The sequence below is a fragment of the Ambystoma mexicanum genome, chromosome 4q, assembly GCF_040938575.1.
Source record: "Ambystoma mexicanum isolate Mex_15411 chromosome 4q, UKY_AmexF1_1, whole genome shotgun sequence".
In the NCBI taxonomy this organism is placed as follows: Eukaryota; Metazoa; Chordata; class Amphibia; order Caudata; family Ambystomatidae; genus Ambystoma; species Ambystoma mexicanum.
The window spans coordinates 1182488098-1182515261 of record NC_090928.1 but is presented as its reverse complement, the minus strand read 5'-3'; the positions used below and the strand labels follow the sequence as shown (position 1 = coordinate 1182515261).

The 27164-nt window shown below is 47.6% G+C and overlaps 1 protein-coding gene across 1 annotated transcript in view; it reads left to right on the top strand.

The window, feature by feature from the left end:
• The window catches only part of DNAH8 (dynein axonemal heavy chain 8), an 8835797-nt gene that overhangs the window by 8287512 nt on the left and 521121 nt on the right, over positions 1-27164 (top strand). The window contains exon 84 of the mRNA XM_069608756.1: positions 2121-2273. Within this exon, the coding sequence (XP_069464857.1) occupies positions 2121-2273 (153 nt within the window). The remainder of the gene's footprint in view (positions 1-2120; positions 2274-27164) is intronic.

The following is a 27164-nucleotide window of genomic DNA, read 5'->3' as shown; positions in this document are numbered from 1 at the left end:
CCTTGAGCACCCCCTTCTCGCACACGTGTTGCCTGTTTTGCTTGATTCTTCCACCCTGCTCCCCCTGCATCCCTTCAGCCTACTTCTGCAGGAGTCTGTCCTGATACATTCTGGTTTCACCATCACCTTCTTGTGTGGCCAATGCTGGATTTGACTTTTATGGACTTCATTGATTCATGGTGCATCACCCTTTCTCATGGTGGCCCTGAATCATGCTGGTCCCATCTTCATCTTCTATCCTGGCTTGCAACATTATGTGTTACTACTGACTTCTGCAATTGTATTCACTCGTCCCTCTTGTTTCTCCCATCTACTGTACTATCTGAAATGCTGTCAGGCCTAGTATGATAGTCGCTTGTTTTGATCCGCCTCTCCCTTTCTGCACGCATCTCCCTTACCTTTTGTTTTCTCCGGCCCTACCAGAAATGTTGTCAGGCCTAGTACAGTAGTCGCCTGTCTATTCCCATGTCCTTCCCATTCTCCCCCTCCCTTCCTTATCTATGTTTTAGCTCTTGCACTATCTGAAATGTCGGCAGGCCGTGTACGATAGTTAATCTCACATCCTTACTGTTCATGGACTGTAAGTATGTCATTGTATTTTCCCTTGTTCACTACCTTGCCTTGAAGCGCTTTGAAACACATTGTGTATATAAGCTTTATAAATAAGCTATCATATCATATCAGTAGGCAGAGCACTTCTGTTAAATCTGAAAGCTGCTGTGTTGCTTCAAGGACTGATCCAAGAGAGGACCTGGATAGGCTACCTCTTTAAGAGCTATGTGGGACCATCGTGCAACTACTGCTCTTCATTTGAGGTACATCGGAAGCCAGTCCTGTGTGCCTGCAGTCCGGAGAAGGGGTCTTTGTGCGTCCAGAAGAGGAGTGACTGGACATCTTGATCCAAAGAAGTCCATCTGCGACGCCCAGTGTCAGCAGGAGTGTTTGCGCCTGCTGGAATCCAAGCTTCTGTCTGCTGCCCAGAAGAGAGGGTAGCCTGGAATTGTGCTGCCTGACGCTCAGAGCTGCCAAAGTTCCACTTGAGTGAAGAATCCTTCAAGGGGCATCCCTGCCACAACATTTGACCACTTTATCCTGCTGTAGGTGGTCCATTTTCAAGATTGATGGTGGCACATTCATCCATATATCAGTCTTGTGCCTTTAGAAATCCTGATATGTGGATGAATGTGCTACCATCAATCTTGGAAAAGGTACCACCTGGCCTATAGGTAAGCTGGTATGGAGTGGGCACATCCATTATGCGAGGCTTGGGTAATATACCATATTGAGATTGTGTTTCTTTACATCGATGAAGAAAGGGCAGAGTTTGACATGAGACAAGGACACTCACAGCCTTTTGGGGCTATGTATGTATGCATTTATGGTATGTATAAGATTTTAAAAAGCAAAAGCCTAACCGGTAAGCAACAGCCCTCTGAACAAAGGGGATGCACCCAGGGGCTCATAAGAAAGAGGGGTGATGACGTAGCAGAGGAGTTTAGGTAGGTAGAGGGGGCGGGGAATAGGAGAGCGATGACTCCAGAGAGGAAAATTAGGGTTCAGTTGCGGGACCAGCGATTGTTTGATGTTCTTTGAGCAGTTGGGTACCCATATCCTTCCTGAAGTGTAGGTTGGAAGGGACCGCTCTTTTCTGCAATGGTAACTTGTTCCAGAAATAGGGTACATAACAGGAAATATGCCGTTTCCAGTTATGTACCCTGTTTCTGGAACACGTTACCAAAGCAGATAAGAGTGTTCCCTTCCTGTTCGCTTGTAGCCTGGCGATGTGTCTTCTGGTGGTATTCTGGTCTCCTGAGATAGGGATTTTTTCCGACCAAGCAAAGTGGTGTTTTGGTTGTGACTGGTTCAACACAGACCTATCAACCCCACAAGATTCTGACATGGAGAAAAAAGCAGAAGTTCCTGGTGAATGTTACTTCTTACATTCTACAATGTTTATATTTGCATGCAAAATGAAAGGTACTGAAGGGACTTTTACTTCTGGAGTTATTATACCACAAAATCACTGAAATTACAGTAAGGTGCAGATGTTTTGTTACCCAGAAGATACATGTACAATGATTATAGAAAGAATTGAAGATTTCCTTTTTTTTTTACTGCAGGGAGGCTGGGTATTGCTTCAAAACTGTCACCTTGGGTTGGATTTCTTGGATGAATTACTGGAAACCGTTGTTACTACTGAAAATCCACATGAGAGCTTTAGAGTCTGGATCACCACTGAAGCTCATATAAAGTTTCCAATCACCTTGCTGCAGGTGGGTTCGCATAACATGATATCATGATAGATCATAACTATGTAGTCATTGGACTTTACAATGACTTGACCATTGAGTATATGAGTCATTAATTACTGAAAATTCTTCTGATGATGGGCTACACCAGTGATATAGAACCACGTCACTCGAACCCCTAATGATTTAACAGGATAATCACTCAAGATGAAATTATTTCTCATTTATATCCATTGTATGCACATTTGTCTCGTGAATATTCATGTTGACTACAGAAAACCTGACCTGTTTGAGTCTTTCGTTATTGGAATGGTGCACCTGTGGGTTATTCTATATAATATCATCATGATTGTTTTGGTTATGTTGCAAACCCCAAAGGTCCAGATGCATCTGGGCTGTGATTTCAGAGTGGCTTTCAAAGAGGCTTCTCATATTTATTGTGATATTTTTGTTAGTTATGGGAGTTGGGTATGTTAATGTAATATTGTTTGCATTACCATTTTCTAACTGGGTTTGCTAACATAGGCTATTATTAAAAAGGCAAATATAAATCTCCTTCCATCTCACTATCTTTAATTATTTCTCAGATATGGAGATTGGGCCTCAATACAGAACGCTTTACACATCACTAGTGTATGCTCCATTCATCTTTATTTTTCCCCATTTTCTGCAATTTGATAATTCCTCCAATTGTTTTTTCTCTTGGTTTCAATGGAATCAATCATTTTTTAAATCTAAAGCAGTTGCAAATATTTAAATCACAAAATATAGTGCTGGCACTCAACATCTTGAATATACTTGAAAACATTGGAATAGAAATGGGAAAGAAATCAAACAAATTGTATTACACCAAGCACATATGATTAGTTATTTTGGCTAGTGAAACACAATTTTGCTGTATGTCGAGAGGTAACCTACCAGTTTCTATTTTTCCACCACAGGATATAGTGGTCTAGTAATTTCTTTGTGCTTTGTGTCATAAACAAGTATTTCAGTGGATTGCATTCTGCCACAGATTCCTCATCTGCATAGATATTACCCAGCGCCAGGTGCACTCAGAAACATGTGCTAGCTGTGCATATTGGAGCTTGATGGCCATCTTTTATGGCACTTGCTCTCCTCAACTAGGAAAAATGTATTGCTGCACCACCCTGCCTGGCCCCAAGCCGTTGGATTTTAAGTGCTGCTTAGACTGCTTCTCCAAGATGGCCATCACCGGCCCATACAATATCTATGTGTGTTGCCTGGGATGGACCTCCTTGTCGAGCAATGCAGCTTGTGCCAGACCTTGAACTTGAAGGCCTTTAGGGACCCAAACATCCTCCGTTCGTATTCTTCCTAAATTTTGGAGGTCGAAATGGAAGCACTGAATCTGGAGAAAGAGGAATTGAGAATGTTCAGTAAGCATTCTCACAAGAAGAAGAAGAAGAAGCAGAAGTCTAGGAAGAGAGTGAAGATTCATTGGATACTCAAAAGCAGGGTAAGTCCTCATTTAATTTAGAAGTTTCTTGACCAGATGATAGCTATTTTATTCGAATGCCCTGACTGGTACGGCTCCAGCCCGATGTCAATGGCAGCCTTCCAACCAACCACACCTGCACTGGTTGGTAAGAGCTCTCAGGAGCACAGCCACATACTTTGGGGTTCAGCACCTCCAACATCAGTGGCTGTGTTCAGCACTATTTCCTTTTTCCTGCCCACCAATCCCCCCCACCCCCTCTTTGACTGCACCAGCTGCTCAACCACCGACTGACTACTCCCCTGGAATCGAGGGCTCTGTTTTTTCAGTCCATGAGGGTGACCCTTAACGATGAGGGGGACTCTGTCCCCTTTGGTCTTGAGCCCTTGGTGGGTGCTGGGCAAGACCATTTCCCAGATTTGCTAGTCTACTAGGCAGAATTGAAGAACTTGGTGTTGGGGCCCCATGATGTCAGTGGCCATGATGCTTCTCTCAATTTCGAGATGCAGCAAGGTTCCAAACCTCTTAGCAATGCATACTCACTAATATGTTAGATAAAGGGACTCAGTCTGAGACCTCTTTCCCCATCAATGGGGATCCATCCTTGGCCTTATGGTAGAGGCCATGTTCGACAGCAATGGTTCATAAGAACCTCACAAGGAAGTACACACCACTACAAGGAGATCCTGCTTCCTCTCTAGACAACCATTCCCAGAAGGCCTAGTGGTTCAGGCGGTCAAGGTTATCTTGAAGCTGTTTGTGTCAACTTTGTCCATTCCTCCAGGCAGGGAGGCAATGAAGATAGACACGTCGTCCAAAACCTTTTTTACAGCAGGGAGCATTGCCCTGAAGTTGTTGAAGCCCTAGTGCACTTCCGCAAATTATTCCCATATTTTGTGGGTGGTAATCTCAGAAACCTCAGTCCATTTGAAAGAGGGGGAAATACATGATGGTTTTCTCAACATCGATAATGATGGCAAGGAATGTCTTCCTTTGCTTATGGCTCAACAGGAAGGGGTTTTTACCAATTTACATCTTTTGTACCCAGGAGGACGCAACTGCCTCAGGCTAAGGCAACACATAAAAGGTACACGCACGCGGCGGGGATAGTTTGGCAGCCGCACATGCAATTCCTGCATTCACAGTGATTGGGCGGCACTTCCAATATCGACTGCTGCTGTTCGGCCTCAACTCTGCACCTCGTGTCTTCACGAGACTGATGGACATGATAGTGGCGCTGCTCAGAGCCAGGGGTCACTGTCGCTATCCATATTGGGACGACTGGCTCATCAGGGGCAGCTCGCAGGAGGCAGAACGCAACACAATGCAGTGCTTCATGGACCTTCTCTACCACTTGGGGTTCTTGGTACACCAGACCAAGTTGGAAATGTACCCATTGCAGTCCTTGATCTTACTCCTGTGTCCCGTCCCCTTTCCTCCATACTGTATGAGGCGTACCTCTCTAGGGACAGGAGCAGAATATTTTTCTTCCAAAAAAGAGCAGTATCCCTTTAAATTGACAGGTGCGCATAGATGTGGCAACAGGCATGACCACGCCTCCATAGCCCCACCCTGTGGCATATGTCCTCAGTCTCCTTTTCCGCGCTGACGTGATTGGACCTTCTTCCCACAGGCTCCCTAGAGTTTGCTAGGTTTTTTTCAGCTTTCCCGCTTCATTTTGTAACTATTTTTACAGACCTCCAGCGGGGCGACTGGACATTTCTTGGACAGGCAACTCACGTCAGAATGGCAGTATCAGCACCTGATGGGCCTAATGGCAGCATGTATTTTGGTGGTGCTATATGCCAGGTTGAAAATGAGACTGTTGCAGTTGCATCTGGCAGCAAACTGATACCTGTAGAAGGGCTTTCAGGCAGAGAGGGTCTCTATCCTAGACAAGATCGATCCAGAGCTAGTCGGGTGGTGGCAGCAGGAAAATATCATGTGTAGGGGCACTTTGTGCCAGCCAGAACCAGCGGTCATTGCAAAAGACTCCTCATTTCAAGTCTGGGGTGGGCAGGGGCATGCTGGACAACTTCACAGTTCATGGCTTCTGGCCTCCTCAACAGCAAACAAACACATACATGTTCTGGATTTAAGGGCAATTCAATTATCTTTATGGGATTTTCTCCCGCTAATCAGTAGCAAACCGGTCCTCATCTGCACAGACAATATCACCTCAATGTTTTACCTCAACCAGCAGGGTGGAATGAGGTCTCCAATTCTGTGCAATCTGACGATTCAGATCTGGGAGTGGGCCCTGGAGCTGTCCACCTGCTGGGAGAGAGGAACACAAAGGCGGACGGGCTCAGCAGGCCGAGAACTATGAATGGGAACTGGGCTTGCAGGTCTTCGATACCTTGTTCAGGGTCTGGGGTCACCCGGATGTGGATCTCAGAGAGCAGTGCGAAGTGCAGGCGGTTTGCATCATGGATGGGGAAGGGCAGGAACTCACTAGGAGATATCCTCCAAATCTCCAGGAGCAACCTGTTGTGTTACGTGTTCCCATTGATACACAGGGTGTTGAGAAAGACGCGACACAGTTCTGCATGATACTGGTGGTCCTGTACTGGCCAGCTAAGATTTGGTGATCTGGTGAGGATGGCAGGACAGTGGCCTCTCCCTTGCAGATGGTAGGCTCACTGCACCTGACACAGCAGGGGGGAGCAGTGGTTCACACGCAGCCATTCCCTAGTCCTCTCAGTCGGATACCTGAGAAATTGAAAATGTAACAGCTAGGACTATCGTAGGCCAATCTGGATATCATTGAAATGGCAATGAAGTAGCCCACTAGACTCTAGTACAAAAGTGTGTCCTGGTTGCTTGACCAAGTACTGTCTTTCTCGGCACACCTGGCCAGCATTGACGTCCAGGTAGAGACTCGTTGCTCATATCTGGCGGCAATCAGAGCATACCAGAACATGGAAGGACAATCTTTCTCCATGGCCATTCAGGTGGTAAAGAGGCATTTGCAGGGGCTGAACAGGTTGTATCCGCCAGTCAGAAAACCTCACCTTGTGTGGGACCTCAATGTGGTACTGGCAGCACTGGTGCACAAACCGTTCAAGCCCATGGCTACTACTGACATCAAGTGGGTCACAATCAAAACAGCGCTATTGGTAGGCCTCACGTCAGCCAGGTGCATTAGCGAGATCCATGCGTCAGAGCCTTACACAGTCTTCCACAAGGACAAAGTGGTCAAGAGGACGTAGTCAAAAATTCTTGTTAAAGGTAGTCTCCTCATTTCACATTAACGAAGAAATTGTAATCCCAACCTTCTTTCAGGATTCTCAATCTGAGACAGAGAAGGCTTTACATTGCCTAGACATCAGGAGGACTCTCAAGTTCTACTTCAACCAGACGAAACAGTTCAGGAAGTCAGATGCCCTTCTGGTCACATTTGGCAGTACTTCACGGGGCGGGCAGGCATCCAAGGCTTCTATGGCCAGGTGGATGGTGGAAACAATTACTGAGTCATAGTAACTGCAGAAAAGGTTGTGCCCTGAGAATATTCATGCTCACACAGTAAGGGCTATGGCAGCAACAGTAGCATTCCAGAGACGGGTGCCTGGCAGGTCGTCAGCTTTTTGCAAGCACTACTGTTTGGATGTTAGTGCCAGGGTGGATGCCTAATTTGGACATGCTGTCCTGAAGAACCTATTTTCTAAATGAACAACTACAATCCTCCCTAGGGACTTTATCGGTTGCAATCGCCCATATAGAATGGAGTAAAGGGGACGTAGGAGTAAATAAAAGTTACTCACTGTAGTGACTAATGACATGATATGATATGGCATTTATAACGCGCCTATACACAGGTTTTTCAAGGTGCGATGAGGCAAGGGAGGGGAACAGAGGGAAGACAGACAACGATCCTACTAGGCCAGGTGTCATTCAGATCGCGCAAGTGCATGGGAAGGGGAGGGGGGAGAAGTGCAGGGTGGGAAGGGGGAGAGGACAGTGCAGCACATGGGATAAGAAATAATAACAATAGGTGAAGTACGGCCAGCAGATGGAAAGTGCAAGGGTAAGTGCAGACAACAGGTGTCAAGCGCTGGTAGTGGGACTGTAGGGCTCAGTGAACGCATGCAGCTAGTCCATGGGGAATTCGTGTAGGGCTCTGCGAATGCAGGGCAGGTCCACTATTTGTATTTGTATTTATTTGTAGAACAGGGATGTCAATTTCTATCAGAAATGACTTACAATAGCACATTTACAGATGGGGTTGGCATTCCTTGGGAAGGGATCCAGTACATTAGCACAAAGATGAGAACAAGTGCGAAGCCAGTTTGATGGGGTGAATACAGTCGGATTTAGACCAGGGACAAAACAGATAATTTACAAAGGTAATATTAACCTGAGTGGGTGAAAGTCCACCAGGTTTGCATGCAGCAAAAACAAGACATGTACCTTGTTTAAACCAATCCTCTGCAGTAGAGTTTTGAGTTCCGCTGACACCTGCAGCAGCTGCAGGCCGCCAGGACCAGATTATCAAATCTCCTGTTTCCCTAATGTGCCTTTTTCCTTGATAGTAACAGAGTAGCAAGTGCTTTCTGCTCAGTACATTGGACGTCCTTAACAGTGAACAAAGGACTCACTGTGGCTGTAAGGTGGTTACAGCAGAGATGGCTAGAGATGGGCTGTGGAACCGAGGGAATCCCTCCATGCTTACTCCTGTGCCTACAATCAGAGGCCCTTATGACTTCCCCAGACCCATTCTCTATGTTCAAACCTGGGGAGTCATTGACATTTCTTGCCATGGACTGTAAACGTTCTCAACTGCTATGTATTAGTTGGTCTGTTCTGATATGGTAGGTATGGGGAAGGAGGCTTTTTATGAACTGTCCCAGTGAAGCATTGACCAACATCTTAAGCATAAGCATGATAATGTCCATTATCAGAATTGCTCAAAATATATTTGACTCTCTTTTCAATGGTTTTAAAGAAACATTATCTAACAGTTCTCTTGTACAATAATCTAGCTACACAACAGCACATGTGTAAATAGTGACCACTGTCAGATGAGTGCTTTCAGTTGTGCTACCCTGGGCTTTGTGCAAGAGAAATCTTGTCCATACGAGTGTGCTCTAGCTGTGCATCCATTTGCAGTTATTTTACATGTTTTTTCACTGGTAATAATTGTCATAGGGCCTCATTACGACCCTGGCGGAAAGTGACTGACCGGACCGCAACAGCGTAAATAGCGTTTCCGCCATTGCACGAAGGAGCAAAGTGCGGCCAATCACGACCCATCGGGCACGAGCATTACGCCATGGCGGAATCCGAAAGGCTGCGATGGCGGAAATGACCCCAAAACGGCCCTTACCGCCGCCGTACGCTGCACCAGGTGCAATACCGCCACCCATCTTAGCGGTCACCGTAATGAGCGGTCACCGTAACGAGCGTGCACCGCAAATTACGGCCACCGTAAATATACGGAAACGGAAGTAAAAGCATGTGGCCGGAACGGGAAACAGCACGCCGCACAACTATAAAATCCGAATCCCAACACAACCATAAAAAATCCGACCCTGACACACATCCCAACCCGTTAGCAACCCCAGTTAAAAAAATAAATATGGGAAAGGTAGCCAAGAAAGCGTGTGACCGCAAGCGGCAGGTACACTTCTCCCGAGAGGAACTGACCGTGCTCACCGAGACCCTCCAGGAAAATGCCGCCGTCGTCTTCTCCAGTCAAATGACCAGGACGGCCCTTGCCAACAAGAAGGCCATATGGGCCCTGGTGGCACAGCGCGTAAGTGCGGTGGGGACAACACCCCGCACGCCACAGCAATGTCGCAAGCGGTGGGACGACCTGCGGATCCGCGTACGCAGCATACTTTCTGCGAACAGGAACATCGCCACAGCTACCGGGGGGGGTTCAGAGTCGCCCATCAAGTTGACCCCCTGGGAGGAAATCTGCGCCTCCACCATAGGAATGGAGAGCATAGAGGGAGTCGGAGGGATGGAGAAAGGAGTGCCGACATCCGGAGAATCAGGTAGGTTGGCCAAGAGAAACAATGCGAAATCCACAAACCACGAACATGTGCAGTACCATGTGACCCCATAGTGCAATACATACTTTGCCCTGACAGCGCCCTCTAAAAGTCAGAATGAACAAACAAATCAATCAAGAAGCCATAAACAACCCCTACATGTGCAGCATGCACCCCCTAACTGCAGGCAGCCAAATGAATGCATCCTCAATCCACACGAAAATGAGACCACCTCCAAGGCCCAGTCCCAAATCAGCCTCATGTACCACCCCAATGCATTTGATACGTTGCCATTCCAAATCCGACAGACCCATAACTAACGCTCGCCCCTCTTTACTCCACCACAGGGTCCGATACCAACGACGAGCTGCAGGACACCCCTACCAGCACGCCTGCAAAGAGGGCCAGGACCAACGTCCCAAGAGCCTCCACCTCAGGTGCAAGGATCAAGACACGGCAGCAGCAGGAATCAAGTGGCAGCACACTGGAGGGGACTGCAACAGGCACCCCAGCAGCCAGCAAGTCCACAACCCCAGCACCACAGGTCCCCCCAAAGAACGTATCTGATGGCACTGCCTCTGGTGGTAGCAGCACCATAGGTGACACAGCTGTCATGCCAGCATGCTCCGACACGGAAAACAGTGCTGGCGACGTAGGTACCATCCATGACCTTTCCCAATCCCCCTGCATGTTCCATCCCCTACACCATGACGAAACCACGCAGGGGCACCCTGAAGACGACGACTGGCCAACCCCCACAAGTCCTGTGCCAAGGCAACATGTGTTGAGCAGCCCCCCTGTCACACCACCGCAAATGTCCATGGCCCAGCAGAGGCAACAGTCCCTCGACCTGCTGATCGAGCAACAGCAGGAAGCGTCCACGCTACTCAAGGACCATGCAAATGAATGCGGGGGTTCCAGGGCAGCCATGGAAACATCCACCGAGACACTCAGGGCACAAATAGAGAAAAGTAGTGAGAGCCTCAGGGGAGAAATGGAGAGAAGCACCGAGAGCCTGAGAGCACAAATGGAGAAAAGCACCGAGAGACTGAGGGGGGAACTGCATGCGACGTCCAAAGACGTTTGTGCTGAACTTGCTGCTGTGCGCCGTGTGCTCTCGGAGCTCTCACAAACCCTCAGAGACATGCATGGACGCGAGCAGGCAGAGACATCATCCGTGGCAAGTTCCGTCCAGGGCAGCCCCCAACGCAGATCTGGCAGGAACCTGCGCTCCACGGGCAGGGGTGCCCCTGATACCCGTAGAGGGGGCTTGCAATAGCGTCTACCCACGGACAGCATGCATATTTGGACACTGGTGTTGGGGGGGGAGGTAGTAGGGTGGAGGGGGTGTGTTGGGCTTCACTGGGTGGCGGGTCCATAGGGTGTATAAATCAAATCACATTAACAATACAGCACCTCATTATCATCCAATGACATGTGTGGACATTGATATTTGCGTACGAGGCCCTCATAGGCGTACAGTCCACAATGTGCCTGTACTACACACACACAGTGCCACAGGTCCCCTTTCCGTGTAATAGGCACCATGCGTGGTTGCTAGAAGCATGCATCTATGATGCTCTGTCGGATTGCACGTACATCCTGTGCCTCATGGACTCCTTGAGGTGCCTCCACATCCCCACCCTCATCATCATCATCATCTTCAGGTGCATGCAGTACAGCGTCAGGGGGCATGGGCACATTCCTACGTATGCACATGTTGTGCAGCATGACACATGCCATGACCATCTTAGAAACCTTCTCATGGCTGTACATGAGTGCCCCGCCAGACCTGCTGAGGCTGCGGAAACGAGCCTTCAGTAGGCCGAATGCCTGTTCAATGACCACACGGGTACGTGAGTGGGCATGGTTGTAGTCCTCCTCATGCTCGTTCTGTGGGTTCCGGATTGGTGTAAGGAGCCATCTCTTCAGTGGATACCCGGCATCACCTGTATGAGACGAATAAAGGGTGTCAGTGGAATGATAGTGCTAAGTAGCCCCCCCCCCCCCCTGCAAGGTCATTGACGCATCAAATGGGCCACGATGTCATGCATGGAATGAGACTCACCGAGTAGCCAGGATCTGTGCCCTGCGTGTCGCTCCATGTAGCGTGGTATTCTTGTGTTCCTCAGGACCATAGAATCATGGGTAGATCCTGGAAATCTGGCACAACAATGCGTAAATATCTTGTTGGAGTCACACACCATTTGCACATTGATTGAATGAAATTGTTTCCGGTTGCGGTACTGGACCTCCATGGCATGTGGGACAACCAATTCAACATGGGTGCAGTCGATGGCACCAATGCAACCCGGGATGCCGCCAAGTGCATGGAATCCCACTTTAGCGTTGGTAATCTCCTGGTACGTGCGTGGTAGTGTGATGTGGTCGTCGGCGTGCTTCAGGAGGGCATCGTGCACTTGGAAGAGTGTCCGTGAGAACAGTGGCTGTGAAATGCCATGCAACTGTCCCACTGTGTGCTGGTAGGTGCCTGTGGCCAGGAAGTGGAGTGCAGACACCACCTTCAGTAGGGGTGGGATGGCGGTTGGGCTATCTATCATGCTCACGAGGTCAGCATGTGTCATGTCCACAATGGCGATTATGGTGTCCCGGTCCAAACGGTAGAGGGTGTGGATCTGCTCAGCAGTGAGGTTGAACGGATCGGCTCGGAGGCGTGGGATTGCGGGCCGCCTGCGTGGTGGTAGTGGCAGTGCTTGTGGGCCTTGCTGACCCTGCCTTGCCCTCCTCCTCCTCCTTCTCCTCCGTCTCCCCTGTGCGCCCGGTTGTTGTACCTGTTGTTGTTCGTCGTCTTCTTGTAGTTGTAGCACTTGCAGTGCTATCTGGTACCCCAGGCCCAACATCGCTAGTCCTGCCGGTAGCATTTTGGAGTGGGAGTGGTTGTGGGAGGGGTTTGGGTCTGCAATATATGTGCTGTCGGCCTGTATGGCCTCCACCTGTGCTGATTGAATGAATCTGTGGCAGATGCAATCCCTTCTGGCCGAGCACGTCCCGCACGTAAGGCTGCATTTGGCCGCATGGCATCTTGGGATTTGAATCATGTATCAAATCCCGATGGCAGTGTGATGTACTTTGACTGATCTTCATGCTATGCTCCCATTGTTACACATGCTATGATTGCAGCCGCTTACATACCTGTGAAGAGTCAGTGGTATGTAGGGCTCGATCGATGGCCGACCCTCATGCAGCACAGTAACGTACTTCACCGACGGGCGTGGCGTGCCATTTGTGATTGCAGCCAGTTAGCATCATGACACACAGCCGCACTACATTGATGTAATTGTGAATGCAAGCGTTCACAGAAGCCTTTTCGACGTAATGTTGCAAGTGAGGAATTCGAAGGCCAGCATTTTGGGTTTTGAAGTAGCGGCGAGGATACGCCCACAGGTCTGGCTGGAAATGTAACGTTCTATTGTAGAATGTCCTTGGGACATGGCCCATAACGAGCAGGCAATGAATGATATGAATTGAATGGGATGCGCAATAGCGTAGTGGACGATAAGGCAGGACGTTCCCAAATCCATCTTGCTTCACAACACTACAGATCCGGCCAGGGGCACAGTGGTTTTTGCGGACTGCATTACGCACAGACGCGATGGAAGTTTCACATATTATGTGAGTGAATATTCATGCGTTTTCATTGCGGGATGAGGGAATGATGTGTGGATGCATGGACTGATGATTCCGTTTAGGGTCTGCCATGTACATGGGTTTTTTGATTCACTCCCCTTCCCCTGCGTTATGTGATGCAAGGCTGCCATAGTGGGACATACGTCTATCTGCCCTTGTCGGATCCTCCCTGTCTCGACGCGCCTTCATACACTTGTGTCTAGGCACGTTACTAATCCCATGTCATGGGTTCTATCTTGACGGACGCATGCACAGTAACCGACGTTGACAATGGTGTATTTAGCTCGATTGGTTTCGTTATGATTCGATACTGATTTAGGGGTGTGTATATTCCTTTGGAGTGGGCTAGCATGCATATGGGTGTGGATTTGGTGTGTTGAATGAAGATTGTAATGCATCATGAGTCCCGTAATGCAATCGGTTGATTTGTGTTTCTTTTGGGTGACAGGTATCTCCTGCCCTATTGCAGATGCCATCTCTACGCCACTCCTCCAGATGGTTTTTACTCTCGACTCCTGCAGCTTCGGGTGAATCAGTGGAGCACCATTTCGATCATATGGGACGATCGCCAATGGGCCACATGCCCTTACGCTGTACTGGTGGCTAGGTGCAACATTTCGGCCTTTCAGCTCGACTAGTGCCTGCCTCATGGGACGGACCTGCGGTTCTTGCCGCTTCCATGTTGCCTTTTGGAACGTTGATGTAGGCCCTGTGTGCCATGATGGTACAGGGCGTCACACAAGTGGAAGCCGGTCAATTATTGCAGATGCAGCCCTCGGTGATGATGGTTGTTTTGGTGGTATTTTGCAAATTGCTGTGGGGCCTTTGTCATTTGGATGTGCATTTAAATTGTATTCCGATATTTGTCGTGTTGCGTTGTTCTTTGCAGGTGATGTGGCGATTTTCGCTTTGTGGCGGTATGTATTGCGTGATGATCTGCATTGTGTTCCGCCTTCTGAGTTGAGTTGTGTGGTACAGTACTGGCCGCGTTTGCCTACGTAGCACAGTATGGTCACGGATAGGGGCTGCCATTGTGACTGTTTACATGATGTGCTGTTCAGGGGCGGGGGATTGGCTTTTGGCCGACTGGTGCCTGTCAGCCAGGTCGATTGGTGGAATGATGGGTTGTTCAGAATGTGGCTGGTCACAGGTGACTGTGTTTGCGTGCGTTTGTTGGAGGGGGACTGGGGTCATGTCCATTGGAATAGCTTCTGTATTGATGCCATCTGTGCCCTGCAGCTCCCATCGGCCCCTCTTGGGATGAGCCTGGCTGCTCAGTCACTCTGCCGACTTGTGTGGTACATGCTTCTGCTGATGGTTGGTTTGTTTACTGGCATGAGTACAGGGCTGGTGCAATCCCCCTCAGGATGCTGTTTTGGATGTTGCCTTGCGCTGGTGGCAAGCGATGGGGGACTACTGTTGTTTTGTGTCATGTGTTCTTGATTTTCATTTTGATGTATTGTACCTTCACATGCCTGTGCTGCGTCAGTACGGCTATGGTGACATGCCGTACATGGATGCCCACTCACGGGGCGCTTTGAGCCCCTGCATGCTTTTCTACGTTGGCATGCATGGGTGAATTGTGGATTTCACTGGTTGCATAGTGTGAGTACATTGCGCCTGCCAGGAGTTGTGCAATGAGGCCAGGGAGTGGAGTACAGGCACTCAGTGGGCCATTTACGGTTGGTTCGCGTTGCCGTATTTCTCGCCATGGCGGAATGGTACTTTACGACGTGCTTGATGGCGTTCAGTACATGTCCGCTAGGGTCAGAATTCGCGTACCGTTGCGCCATGGCGGTGATTCCGGTTTTGCAAGGCGCGCGTGCGCGTACTTGGTGCAGTTAGCGTTGCCGTTCACTGCAGTGTCGCTAATGGCATCGTACTTTACGGTGACGGGTCATAATCGCAACGAGCGGTGTTCGATGGCGGTATTGCATTTCCGCCATCATTTTTCCATTTCCGCAAGGGTCGTAATGAGGCCCATAGTCAGCTGAAAGACAACATGCCATCTTCCTATAGTCTTTTTTCAGTATCAGGTGGAACACTGTAATGTTTTCGATTGGTTAGCCTTGACCTATGCTACATGCTAAAAAATACAATTGTGTTACTCTTGGTAAAACCTCTCTTCTATCTCCTCTCCTAAGACCAGCATCCACAGTGACATACTAACCGATGCTGACAATGCTTCAAAAAGTAACCTCTGCACCTGAACACTGACCTCAAAATCAACCAAGTCAACACGGAAATGAAACTTAACGCAAGAATGACAGACATAGAACTGAGAGAGGAAGAGATCACCCTCAAAATGGACGATATAGAGAACAGAGAAAGGAGATCGAACATCCGAATAATTGGACTGGAGAAAACAGACAGGGAGACACCAGCTCAGATTGAGACTAAAATACAAGACATAATTAATCAATTATTTAAGGCTGAAGGAGGTAAAATGGTGCAAATAGAAAGAGCTCACAGAGGAGATAGGGCATTTGGAGGGGTCCACGCTCAATAATTGCAAAATCCCTGCGCTATAAAGACAAATCGGAGGTCCTCCTCAGAGCCAAACAAATACAAGACATTGAATACAAAGGCTCGAAAATTAAGATATATCAAGACCTATCAAGCCTTACATTGAACCGCAGTCGGGGATGCAAGCCCCTTGCCACCTGGCTCATGGAGCAGGGTATCCGGTATAGATGGGGATATCCCATCGCAATGACATTTGAAGACAAAGGAGAAGGCTACAGAGTCACCACACCTGAGGAAGCAAACCAAGTATTGAAACACCTCATGGAAACTAAGGACACCAGAAGCCTGTTGTCCCCCCAAGGAACCCATTCACCAAGATCACACAACATAGAAGCACAACCCCAAAGGTGAAAGAGAACTAAGGTGGGAAAAAATACGTAAAGGTAGGATCGCCGCCGACCTCACAGCATCCCTGACCAAGTAACAAGATTCTGACCAGAAGATCAAAAGAAGCCAGGCAAGGTAGAGAGAGAAGGGCAAGGGATTACATAGAGGCTCCCCCGGTGAGGGATGAGTCCAAAACCTAGTGGCCCTCAGTTCTAAGAAGGCGTCTCAACCTTAGAGACACTGAACTACGGTAAAGACTGTGGTCACAATTGTTTTGTTTAGTTATGTTTACAGTTGAAAGAGGGGAGGGGAGAGAAAGACGGGGACTAAAGATATGAAACACAGGGCTAAGTGAAGGGAAAGTGGTAGAATGGGGAAGAATAGATCATGAGAAAGGAATTCCAACATAAGAATGGAAGGGAACTCAAGATCAGGACCAGGGACTTACCCACTAAAAGTGGGCACACTCAATGTTAAGGGACTTAACGCCCCAACGAAAAGGTCACTAGTCATGAGGGAATTTGAAAGAGCCTCACTTGATATTCTATTCATTCAGGAAACCAGGCTTAAAGCAGGAGAGAAAATACTGATGAGAGGGAAAGGAGTGGGTCAAACATATTTGGCCTCAGCGGACCATAAAGGGGGAGGAGTAGGTATAATACTACACAAGAGGATCAAATTATTAAACGCAGAGATGCAGGTACTAATGGGGATCAGGCTCATACTGGTTCAGAGGGAATGGGAAGGAACCCAAATAACACTAGCGGGAGCATATACGCCCAAACAGGGACAAGGAGTTTTCAATGAGAATGGACAGACCACTATCATGAACAAAAGTAAGGGCCACATAATAATAGAGGGGACTTCAACACATGGATGAACCCACAAATAGACTGACAAACTACACGGAATGAACCCAAAGGACCCCCAAACACAATAGGAAACATATTTAGGAAAAACATAACTGATGGAGGCCTCCTAGACATATGGAGATCACAGAACCCAGAAAAGAAGGGATACACATTTAGGTCCAGCGTCCATGACACATTCACAAGAATAGACTACTTACTCACCAATAAGGAACTCCACCCAAGAATGAGAGGAAGCACCATTAGACCAGTCACCTGGTCCGATCACTATATGGTGATCGCCACCCTAGACATCGAGGGATCGGGCCATCGGGACACAATGTGGCATTGTAACAAATTCCTGTGGCGGGACAAACTGTTCGAGCAGGAACTAAGGACAGCAATCAAGGAATACTTCCACATTCCAAATAAAAGACAGTGGAGATGTGGGAACCACAACACTATGGGAAGCAGGGAAAGCCACTTGGAGGGGGCTATTGATGAGAGAGTGAGCGAGGAGAAAAATGGAACAGAGGCTTCAGGGGGAGAAACTAAGCAAAGAAATATCTAACCTGGAAAACAGACACAAGGGACATATCGAAAGGAACACCTAGACACACTCAAACAAAAGAGGGAAGAATTAAAAAGCTTGGGGTTGGAGATATTATGTGAAAGCTAAAATTCCTAAAGCAAAAATTCCACGAAAAAGGGGATAAGACAGATAAGATGTTAGCGACTAGACTGAGAGCTCAAAGGGCGGAGAGATGGGTTGACAAGATTAAATCGCAAGAAGGGGCTATACCACAACACCAGAAGAAATAGACAGCCAATTTGGAATCTACTACAAAGAATTATATACCACAGAAGGACCCGGAGCAGAGACAGAAATGCAAGATTACATCACCAATGCAAACCTAACACACCTATCTAATGCAGAGCAAGCACTCCTAGAAGCCCCCCAAGCCCTGAAGAAACAAAAGCAGCAATAAAGAGGCTCCCGACGGGAGGGGCACCAGGGGAAGATGGTTACACCATGAGCTTCTACATACATTTTGCAGATATTCTGGCCCCCCACATGGCCAAACTATTCAACCACATACAAGAAACGGGACAAGCACCACCATTGTTCACATTAGCCCACATAGTAATTATTCCCAAAGCAGGAAAAGACTCAACATGCTGCAAGTCATACTGCCCAATATCACTACTAAACACGGACACAAAGATAAATACAAGAATCCTGGCCTCACGCATGGAGAACATCATGCCCCGCTTGATCCAACCTGATCAGGTGGGATTCATAAAAGGCAGACAAGGAGCAAACGCCCTGCGTAAAACGCTAGATATCATGAAACACACAGGGGAAAAGGAAGGGAATCAAGCACTACTAAGCCTGGACTCAGAGAAAGCATTCGATCGAGTGGAGTGGGGCTTTCTCTGGGGCCATACTCAAAAACATGGGCTTTGAAGAACAATTCATAAAAGGAATCCAATCGATTTACAAAACATCCTAGGACAAAGTGGTGGTAAATGGTAAACTATTACAAGAGTTCAACCTATCTAGAGGAACCAGACAGGGGTGCCTCCTCTCTCCCCTCCTATATACCCTATCAATAGAACCACTGGAAAACTCAATCAGAAACGAGGAGGCTATAGAGGGGATCATGGTGGGGAGCAATAAATACAAACTCGTATTGTTCGCCAGCAACATCCTCCTATATATAGCAAACCCATCAACATCAATATCCATAGTCCTCAGAACCATACAAGAATTTGGCAAATGGGCACGACTAAAAGTGAACAAGGAGAAATCCACACTATTCCTCTACAACAGGACAGTTGACCCTGAAGCAATGAATCAAAACAGGGGTGGGATACCGACAGAGCTACAAAGGACCTCTATGAAGCAACACCCGCCCTAATGTCAGACCTAACAACAGACTTAGACAGATGGGAAACATTAACGATATCATGGCTGGGCCGCCGCAACACAATTAAAATGGTAATTCTCCCTAGAGTCCTGAACCAGTATCAGATGCTCCCGAATGACATCCCGGGAAAGCACTCATCTGAGCTGAAAACCAAACTCCTGACGTTTCTGTGGCAGGGGAAGAGACAACGAATAGCTTACAACACTCTGACGAAGTGCAAAGAGGAGGGGGGAATGGGGCTCCCAAGCTGCTACACATACTACGAGCCTTCCAAATCCAGACCCAGGTGCCACACCTGAGATGATAAACACAAGCAATGGGTAACAATTGAAAAACACCTCTTTAGACCTGTAACACTAGGGGAATGGGGGAATGGCTCTGGGCCCCAATATCATCATTCCCAATGAAATCCGCCAACCACTATGCAATGGGATCCCTACTACAACTCTGGTGGACCAAAAGAGAAATTAAGGGACACACAACGTGGCCCTCGACAATGAGCCATTTCTGCTCCCCCCACCCCTCATCAGAAATGGAATCCGGGAGCCACAGCGCTTCCAAAAATGGTTTGAAGCAGGCCTGGAAAGAGTAGGGCAAATGTTAAAAGGAGACAAATGCATTTCCCATCAAGAAATGGAAACATGCCTTCAACTTAAACCCCTCGGACCATTCCTGTTCCTACAATTAAGGGGAGTCCTGGTGTCCTTCAAATGGAAGGACAAGTTGCAAAGGGAACTTGCACCCCTCGGAAAAATCCTAAGTGAAGCCAACTCCACCAAAGGCTTCATCTCTTTGCTATACAAGACCCTCCTCTGCAGCCATCAGAAAAAGGAAGAAGCCCTAAAAAAAAGATGGGAAAAAGACCTGGGCCCCAAGATGAATGATCACCTGTGGAAAGAAATGTGTAAATCGGCCCACAAAACCTCCATCTCCGCTCAGTACAAGCTACACAGCCTAAAACTCCTACATAGATGGCACTACGATCCTACACGCCTAGCCAACCTGATCAACCAAACTAGGCCCCAATGCTGGAGAGAATTTGGGGTCCAAGCAGACTACTGGCACATGTGGTGGGCATGCCGAAGAGTCCAAGAGTTCTGGAAAGAGGTTTTAGCATGGATCAAAAGGATTGACGGGGTGGAAAGGGAGTGTGATCCCTGATTAGTCTTATTCAGCCTGGAAGAACAAGAAGATCACTGGGTGAGGCTCCCCCACATCACCATAACCTGGAAATCACCATCACTCCCGACAGAGGCAGATTGGGCGCGAAAAGCCAAATATAGCAGATGGGGAACATCACGGGGGCATTACACGAGATATCACCAAGCAGAGAAATGGAATTGGCGCCCTTCCTGGACATCTACAAAAAATGAGCAAACTCACCATAAACAGGATGTCCAATTAAAACACTTCTAGCCCGATTCTTACAGATGTTCAGTGCTACTCATCTTGTCTCAAAGGAGAAGGGGGAGGGAGGGAGGGGAAAAGAACTATTAATGTTTAAATGTTAGCCCAAGATGGCTACTAAGTGCATGAATGTATTGATGCACGAATAATCAGTTGTTTGCTAACAAAAATGCCTAATAAAAACAATTTAAAAAAAAGTTATTTTCTTTTCGATAACATCACTGGATACCGTAATATTGCAAATACTGCAAGAGACAGAGTCACTCTATGATATGCCAATAGACCACACAGAACCCTACCACAATATCTAGTCCTCTGCACATTGCCGAGAATGGTGAGGCGGCGGCTACTACAATATCAGGACAAACTCTGGATCCTGTTGGCAGCCAGGAAGGCAATAGAGATGTTCCTCCTATGATATCCTACTACTTTCACCTATGACGGCAACAGGATCTCATTCTATCTGGACATCTGGGTTGAGACACAAAGACGAATTAGAATCTTTGAAGAGGCCACACATGTCCCTAGGGCAAAGGGGATTCCATGTGCACTTCTGTCCCGACAAGTCTTCACATACGTCAATGACAAACCACAATTCTTCGATGAGCTACAGGCGACAATCCATTACAACGAGTCTCTACCATGAGATCGTGGAGCCAACAAATAGGCTGAACTAGGGCCACAGCAGTAACAATTTGGACTACAGGATGACAGCAATACAGTAGAGTCACACAGAATCTCTTACATTGGCAGCCAATAGAACGTATAGCGACATTCATATTGAAAGAAGTGTGGCAGCTAATAATAAGGGTCACTCGAACTCTGGGAGGGGGAAACTCTGCTGACCCCAGCTCTCCCAACTCCAGACTCCTCTATCTCAAAAACATTGGGTCAATGGGCACTGCTTAGCGTGGGCTCAACCCCCCACCTCCCTCTGGATGTCACTGTGCATGGGGGCTGTCAAGTAGACCCACTCAGACTTTCTTGGAATATTATACTACACATGAGGGGTTGTACGTCTCCTCTGGGGGTTTTCTTTTGGGCTTCAGGTGGGCTAATGGTGGGGGGGGGATCACAGCCCATAGATTGGTGCTGGAACCCACAACATGTTACAGTTCAGGTTACGGGCCATGTCGCTGCACAGGAGGGCAGTGCTCATGGTTGGTTTAGTTGTGGGAGTTAATTACTTGCGAACAACATGTCAGTTCCAGTGGGAATACATTGCATGCACTAACAAAGAGTGCTTCCCAGGTTAAAACTAGTCATTGAGCATGCCAACGGATGAGTTAGGTATTGTATCCTGGAACATCAAGGGTATACAGGCAGTGGTCAAGAGACAAAGGGCCTCATTACGAGTGACCCGGTCCGGAATTAAGGTGCTGGTAACAACGGTTACCGGCACCTTTTCCGGACCGGGTTACTCCGAGTCTGCCGATAGGGGCCGTGAACTACCAGCTGGCCTGACTTTTCACTGAAGCACCGGTACTGTTACTAACGGTGCCGGCGTTGCAGTGTTCCCATTCCCGTGGAGTCACCCGGGACTCTGCAGGAATGGAAACTTACCAATCCTCCGCCGCCCATAACATCCCGGTATATCAAGCGGTGAAAACAGTAAGCTGAAGTTGCCGGCAGGCCTCCGGTAGCACTGGTGTCCTACCGGTAACCTCGCAATGCGGGCCAAAGAATCCAAGCCTACCTGACCAAGTAACAGATAGACATTTGCATGTTACAAGAAACACTTTTGACTGCCCCGCAACATGACAAATTAGCCAGACAATGGAGGGGAAAGCTGTATTACTCTTCATTCACATCTTTGGCCAGGGTGGTATTGTTTTGGAACAGCCCTAAAATCCCCTTCTTACTCCACTGGTCATCCTCTGATACTGAGAGCAGAAACGTAGGGGTTATAAACACATTAAATGGTATGCCAATGCTACTACTCTACACTTACACACCAAATGTGGAAGATGGTACGTTTGTCAGGAACATGGCCATGACATTAAGGAAGTATTTAAACCATGACTGGATATGGGCTGGAAACTTAATTGCATACTTGAGTCCAGACCGGCATCCAGGCCCATAGGTCCCACCTCCAAGTTGTTACATGCAATAATTGAAGGATATGCCATGACAGAATTATGGCACCACTTCCATGTGAACGAGAGGGGTTGCTCATTCTATTCTGCAGCACAAAAGTCACACACCCGGATAGGCTTTATCCACACACAAAGTAAAATGCCACCGCATTTGCCTCAGCGTATAGTTGGACAGATCGCTCTCTCACCATGCCCTGCTAAAAGTGGGCATGGCTGGGACTTATGCAGCTTGCAATGGATAGAGACTCTCCACAGATATGTTTCATGATGCAACATTTTACATAATGAGCTACTTCCTAAGCAGTCCTATGGGAGGCCTTCAAAGTAACGATTAGAGACAAATGCATCAGTGCTAAATGGATATCATTATTATACACTTCTCCCACTACGAGAATGAAGACAAATAGGAATATATCAGCAAGATGGAAGATAAAAAGAGGGATAAAACAGATCTGCCTCTCTCTCCTCTGGTTTTTGCATTAATCAGAGAACCACTGGCACTTATAATGAAAAATACATTTGTCAATAATGGAATTGCGATAGATCAACAGTGACATGTGATCTTGTTGTATGCCACCGACATGCTATATGTGCACATGCTAAATATTATGTTTTAAGACATTCTGCAAACAGTGGAGAAATTTGGTGCAGTGTCAGGTTTACTAATTAATTGGTCGAAGTCGACTCTATAATTGTTACCTGGCATCGAAGCCAGAAATACATGGCCGATTCGTCCCTCCAAGTTGCAAAGTAGACGTTCAAATATCTCGGCATACGACTTAAAGGAGAGGGTAATCAAAGAGAATATTACACAGCTGCTGCCCAGCTTCGGAAGGTCTATCAACTTTTGGATGAGATTCCCAAGGTCCCTGATTGGTAGGGTAGCTCCATCTAAAATTATACTCCTTCCCAGAGCTCGCTACTATTTCCAGTCCCTGACAGTACTATGCTTTACTCCTTTTTACTTAACCTTTACTATTTAGGAAGGCAAAGGATTGGGCTTATACCCCTGCAACTCCCCCCATGATCATGGGATAGGAACAGCACATTTTTTAGCATACCACAGTGCCGCCCAACTGCAGTGGGTGACCCCTGGTGCCAGCACGATGCTCCTGATCCAAATACAGACCTATCCAAGATGTGTATTATTTCGATCTGCCTACAAAACATGCCTTTGCTAACTAAGAGACAATGGGCCTCATTACAAGTCTGCCGGTTCGCGTTAAGGTTGCTGGTAGCAATGTACTGGTACCCAAGAGTGTCGGTGGCTGCCTTTGCCTCTACCTACTCCCCGCCTTCTACTCATGTGGCTGACACAGCACATTCCACCTTCAACCTCTCAATTTCTAACACTCTTAACACTCTTGCCCCTGTCATCAGGGTTTGATTGAAGCCTACTATAAAGTGCAACTCTTCGTGCGACTCCGAGATGGCCTCCCTTAAACGCAAGTGCAGGGCAACCAAACAGAAATGAGATTCATCAGGCACACCCTCAGACAAACTGGCCTGCCGCCTCATTCAAAGGCAATATAGACTCTTCATCCGCTCCAAGAAAAGAGTGTTTATTCAAGTCTGCATCTCCGCGGCATCTAACAACACGGCCAAACCTTTCAAAGCCTGCAAGGAACTAGCCAATCCTGCCCAGGATCATCCACCATTGCACCCACCCAGGCCGTCTGCTCGGTCCTGGCTGCACACTTCACAGCAAAACACATGAGATTCTATCCTCGCTCTCCTCCTCAGCACCTCAGCCACCAACATCTCTTGTGCCTCCCTTGGCCTCCACCATCCCTCCCCTTTGTCTCTCTTCTCTCTCCCGTGTCACACCTGAGGAGGTCACCAGACAAGTCCAGTCTGTGAAGGCCTCCTCCAAACAGGTCGACCTCTGTCCCTCCAAAACCATCAAGGACAACATTGACTCTCTCGCTCCAGCCTTGGCCGACTTTTGCAACCTCTCCTTCACCACTGGAGTTTTACCCACTGCTCTCAAGCACTCCCTTGTGCATCCTCTGCTCAAAAAAAGTTCTACTGATCCCTCCATTCCGGCAAACTATCGCCCCATCCCCATCACTCCTTTTCTGGCCAAACTCCTAGAGAAGTTGCTGATATCTCAGCTCACCCTTCACACAGCATCGGTCTGCTGCTTCCATCACCACCAGTCTGAACATCCAGAGGCACGGAAACTGCTCTTCTGAACACCTGTCAAAACCTGCTCTCAAACCTTGATTCTAACTCCCTCTGTCCTAATTCTACTTGACCTCTCCTCTGCTTTCGACAAAGTAAACCACAATACCCTGATTGCATGTCTCTGTGATACCCTGGGCATCACTGTTCAGGCCCTGGCGTGGATAACCTCCTTTCTCTCTAACTGCCCATCCCAGGTGGAACTGGGGCCCTTTCCTTCCTCTATCACTTTCTCTTCTTGTGGTGTCCCCCAGGAATCTAACCTATCCCCCTATTTTTTCAATTGCTACATGGCCACCCTGGCCCGTAGGATAGCCATTTTCACCTCCACCTTTCAGTGTTATGCGGATGATACACAGCTTCTTTCAGGCTACCCTCAGCCTCTTCCGCCTCCTTGCTCATTCCTGACTGTATGTCAGAAATCCAGTTGTGGTGTGCTGCAAATGACCTCTGCCTCAATGCCAGTAAAACAGAGATTGTCCTCATTGGGCCCCCTGCTCCCGCTTTCCCTCTTTCCCTCTCGCCGGCCTCCCTGGGCCCTGCACCTCCATCCACCGACGAGGCAAAAAACCTGGGGGTCATCTTCGACTCTACTCTCTCCTTCTCTTCCCACATCTCGGACACCTCTAAAAGTCCCACTACCAGCTGCACCGTCCCAGAGGTATTCTACCTTTTCTCACTTCCCCCCAGAGGCTCATTGTCTCCAGAGCCCTGGTGCTCTCTAGGTTGGACTACTGCAACAGCATCTTTCTCAACCTCCCTGCTTCTACTCTCCGTCCTCTTCAGCTCATCCAGAACAGAACTGCAAAAATTATCTTTTGCCTCAATCCCAAGGACCGCATCTCTCTGGCACTGAAATCCCTCCACTGGCTCCATGTGGCTGCAAGAATCAATTTCAAGACTCTTAGAATTGTCCACAAGGCTTTCTGGGGCCTGGGCCCTCTATCTGTAATGCTCTCTTCCTAAATAATCTCCTTCCCGAGCCCTCCGCTCTGCTTCCTCCAATGTGCTGCAAGTGAGCCGCTTTTCCAAGCAGAGATTTGGGGGGAGATCTCTATCCTCTGCAGGTGCCTCCCTTTGGAACCGCTGCCCTGCCCCTCTCCGTCTTGAACCGAATGAACTAAAGTTCCGGAAACTCCTCAAGGCCTTCATCTTCGCGTCCTCCTTCTCTCTCCCTCTCCCCTGCTAACCACCTCTTTATGCTTTCTTGCTCTCTCACCTCTGCTCTCTGTTCAGTTTGCCGACTGGCTGCCTGGTGCACCTTCAGAGCCTCACAGGTCCCAAGCTTCCTCACCAGTCTTCTGCAATTGCCTCCAGAGTTTGCGCTGCCACAGAACTACTGACAGAATATCCATCTGATTTGCACCCACACTGAATACGACCATAAAATACTGCAATAATTCTTTGGTCAGCCGTTGATGATTATAACTTAAGGGGGCTCCCCAAGCGTAATGAGTGTAGTACGATCAAGTTTGAGTGAGGCATTCTCTGTGTAATGTAGGGACTATGCCTATGTAATGTTAAGATGGGCATAGCTGTGCCATAGTGACAACATGTGATATCTGTATTCTGTGTTTATAAGCAAATGTTCAATCTTTGTTTGACTTGGTATATTGAGTGTGTTATTGCAACCTCGTTATGCAAGTGCACTTGGCAACATTCTAAATAAACATCATTTAAAAAGTTGAGGAATCTGTGGAAGGATGCAACCCAATAGAAGAGAAGATTGCTCACGCTGTAATGTTCTTTCTATGGATTCTTCCTCTAAGTTAAGGGGATTTAAGAATTCAAACGAATAACTAAAACATCTAACTAAGAATTTGGGATAAATTGGTAAATACATTTTAGGAAGGCATCGGCAAAGAGAACATACTGTCACCAATACCTAAGCTAAGGTTCACTGTATAAAGTGAAATATGCACTTGTGTCTGGGTCCTAATGCAACATTTTGTTAGAGTTTGCTGCTCTCTGCCAACCCACCTGTTGTATCACATTTTCAGTTTTAACAACAGGGCATTCAAACAATATAACACATTTTTAAAAATCTAGCATACATTTAACACTATACCCATTTCTTGGTTTCAACCATAAGGTGTTCCGATTTTTTTTAACATTTTAACATTTGACTGTAAATGTGATTGTAATTAAATGCATGTTTTATGGAGCACTGATCTGAAACAAACCATGATGATGAGTAAATCAATAAATGATGCAGACTCAGGCTATCAATTGTTCTGCTTCATCCTCAACTGGTAAAAAATAAACAGGATGAAGAAAGACAAAAAGATAACATAACTATTGTTCAATGTAAAATGCAACGGTTTACCCAGTCCAATGTCCCAGTTACCCCTCACAGCAAGTGGCCAAACTGCCTAGAACCTCAACCCAGCAAACTCAGCCCATCACTCAGAACCTGCCCCATTCCCTGTATCCACTCCCAACATCCTATGACTACAATTACAAGTTTATTCTTCAATTGAATCTCTTGGGTAG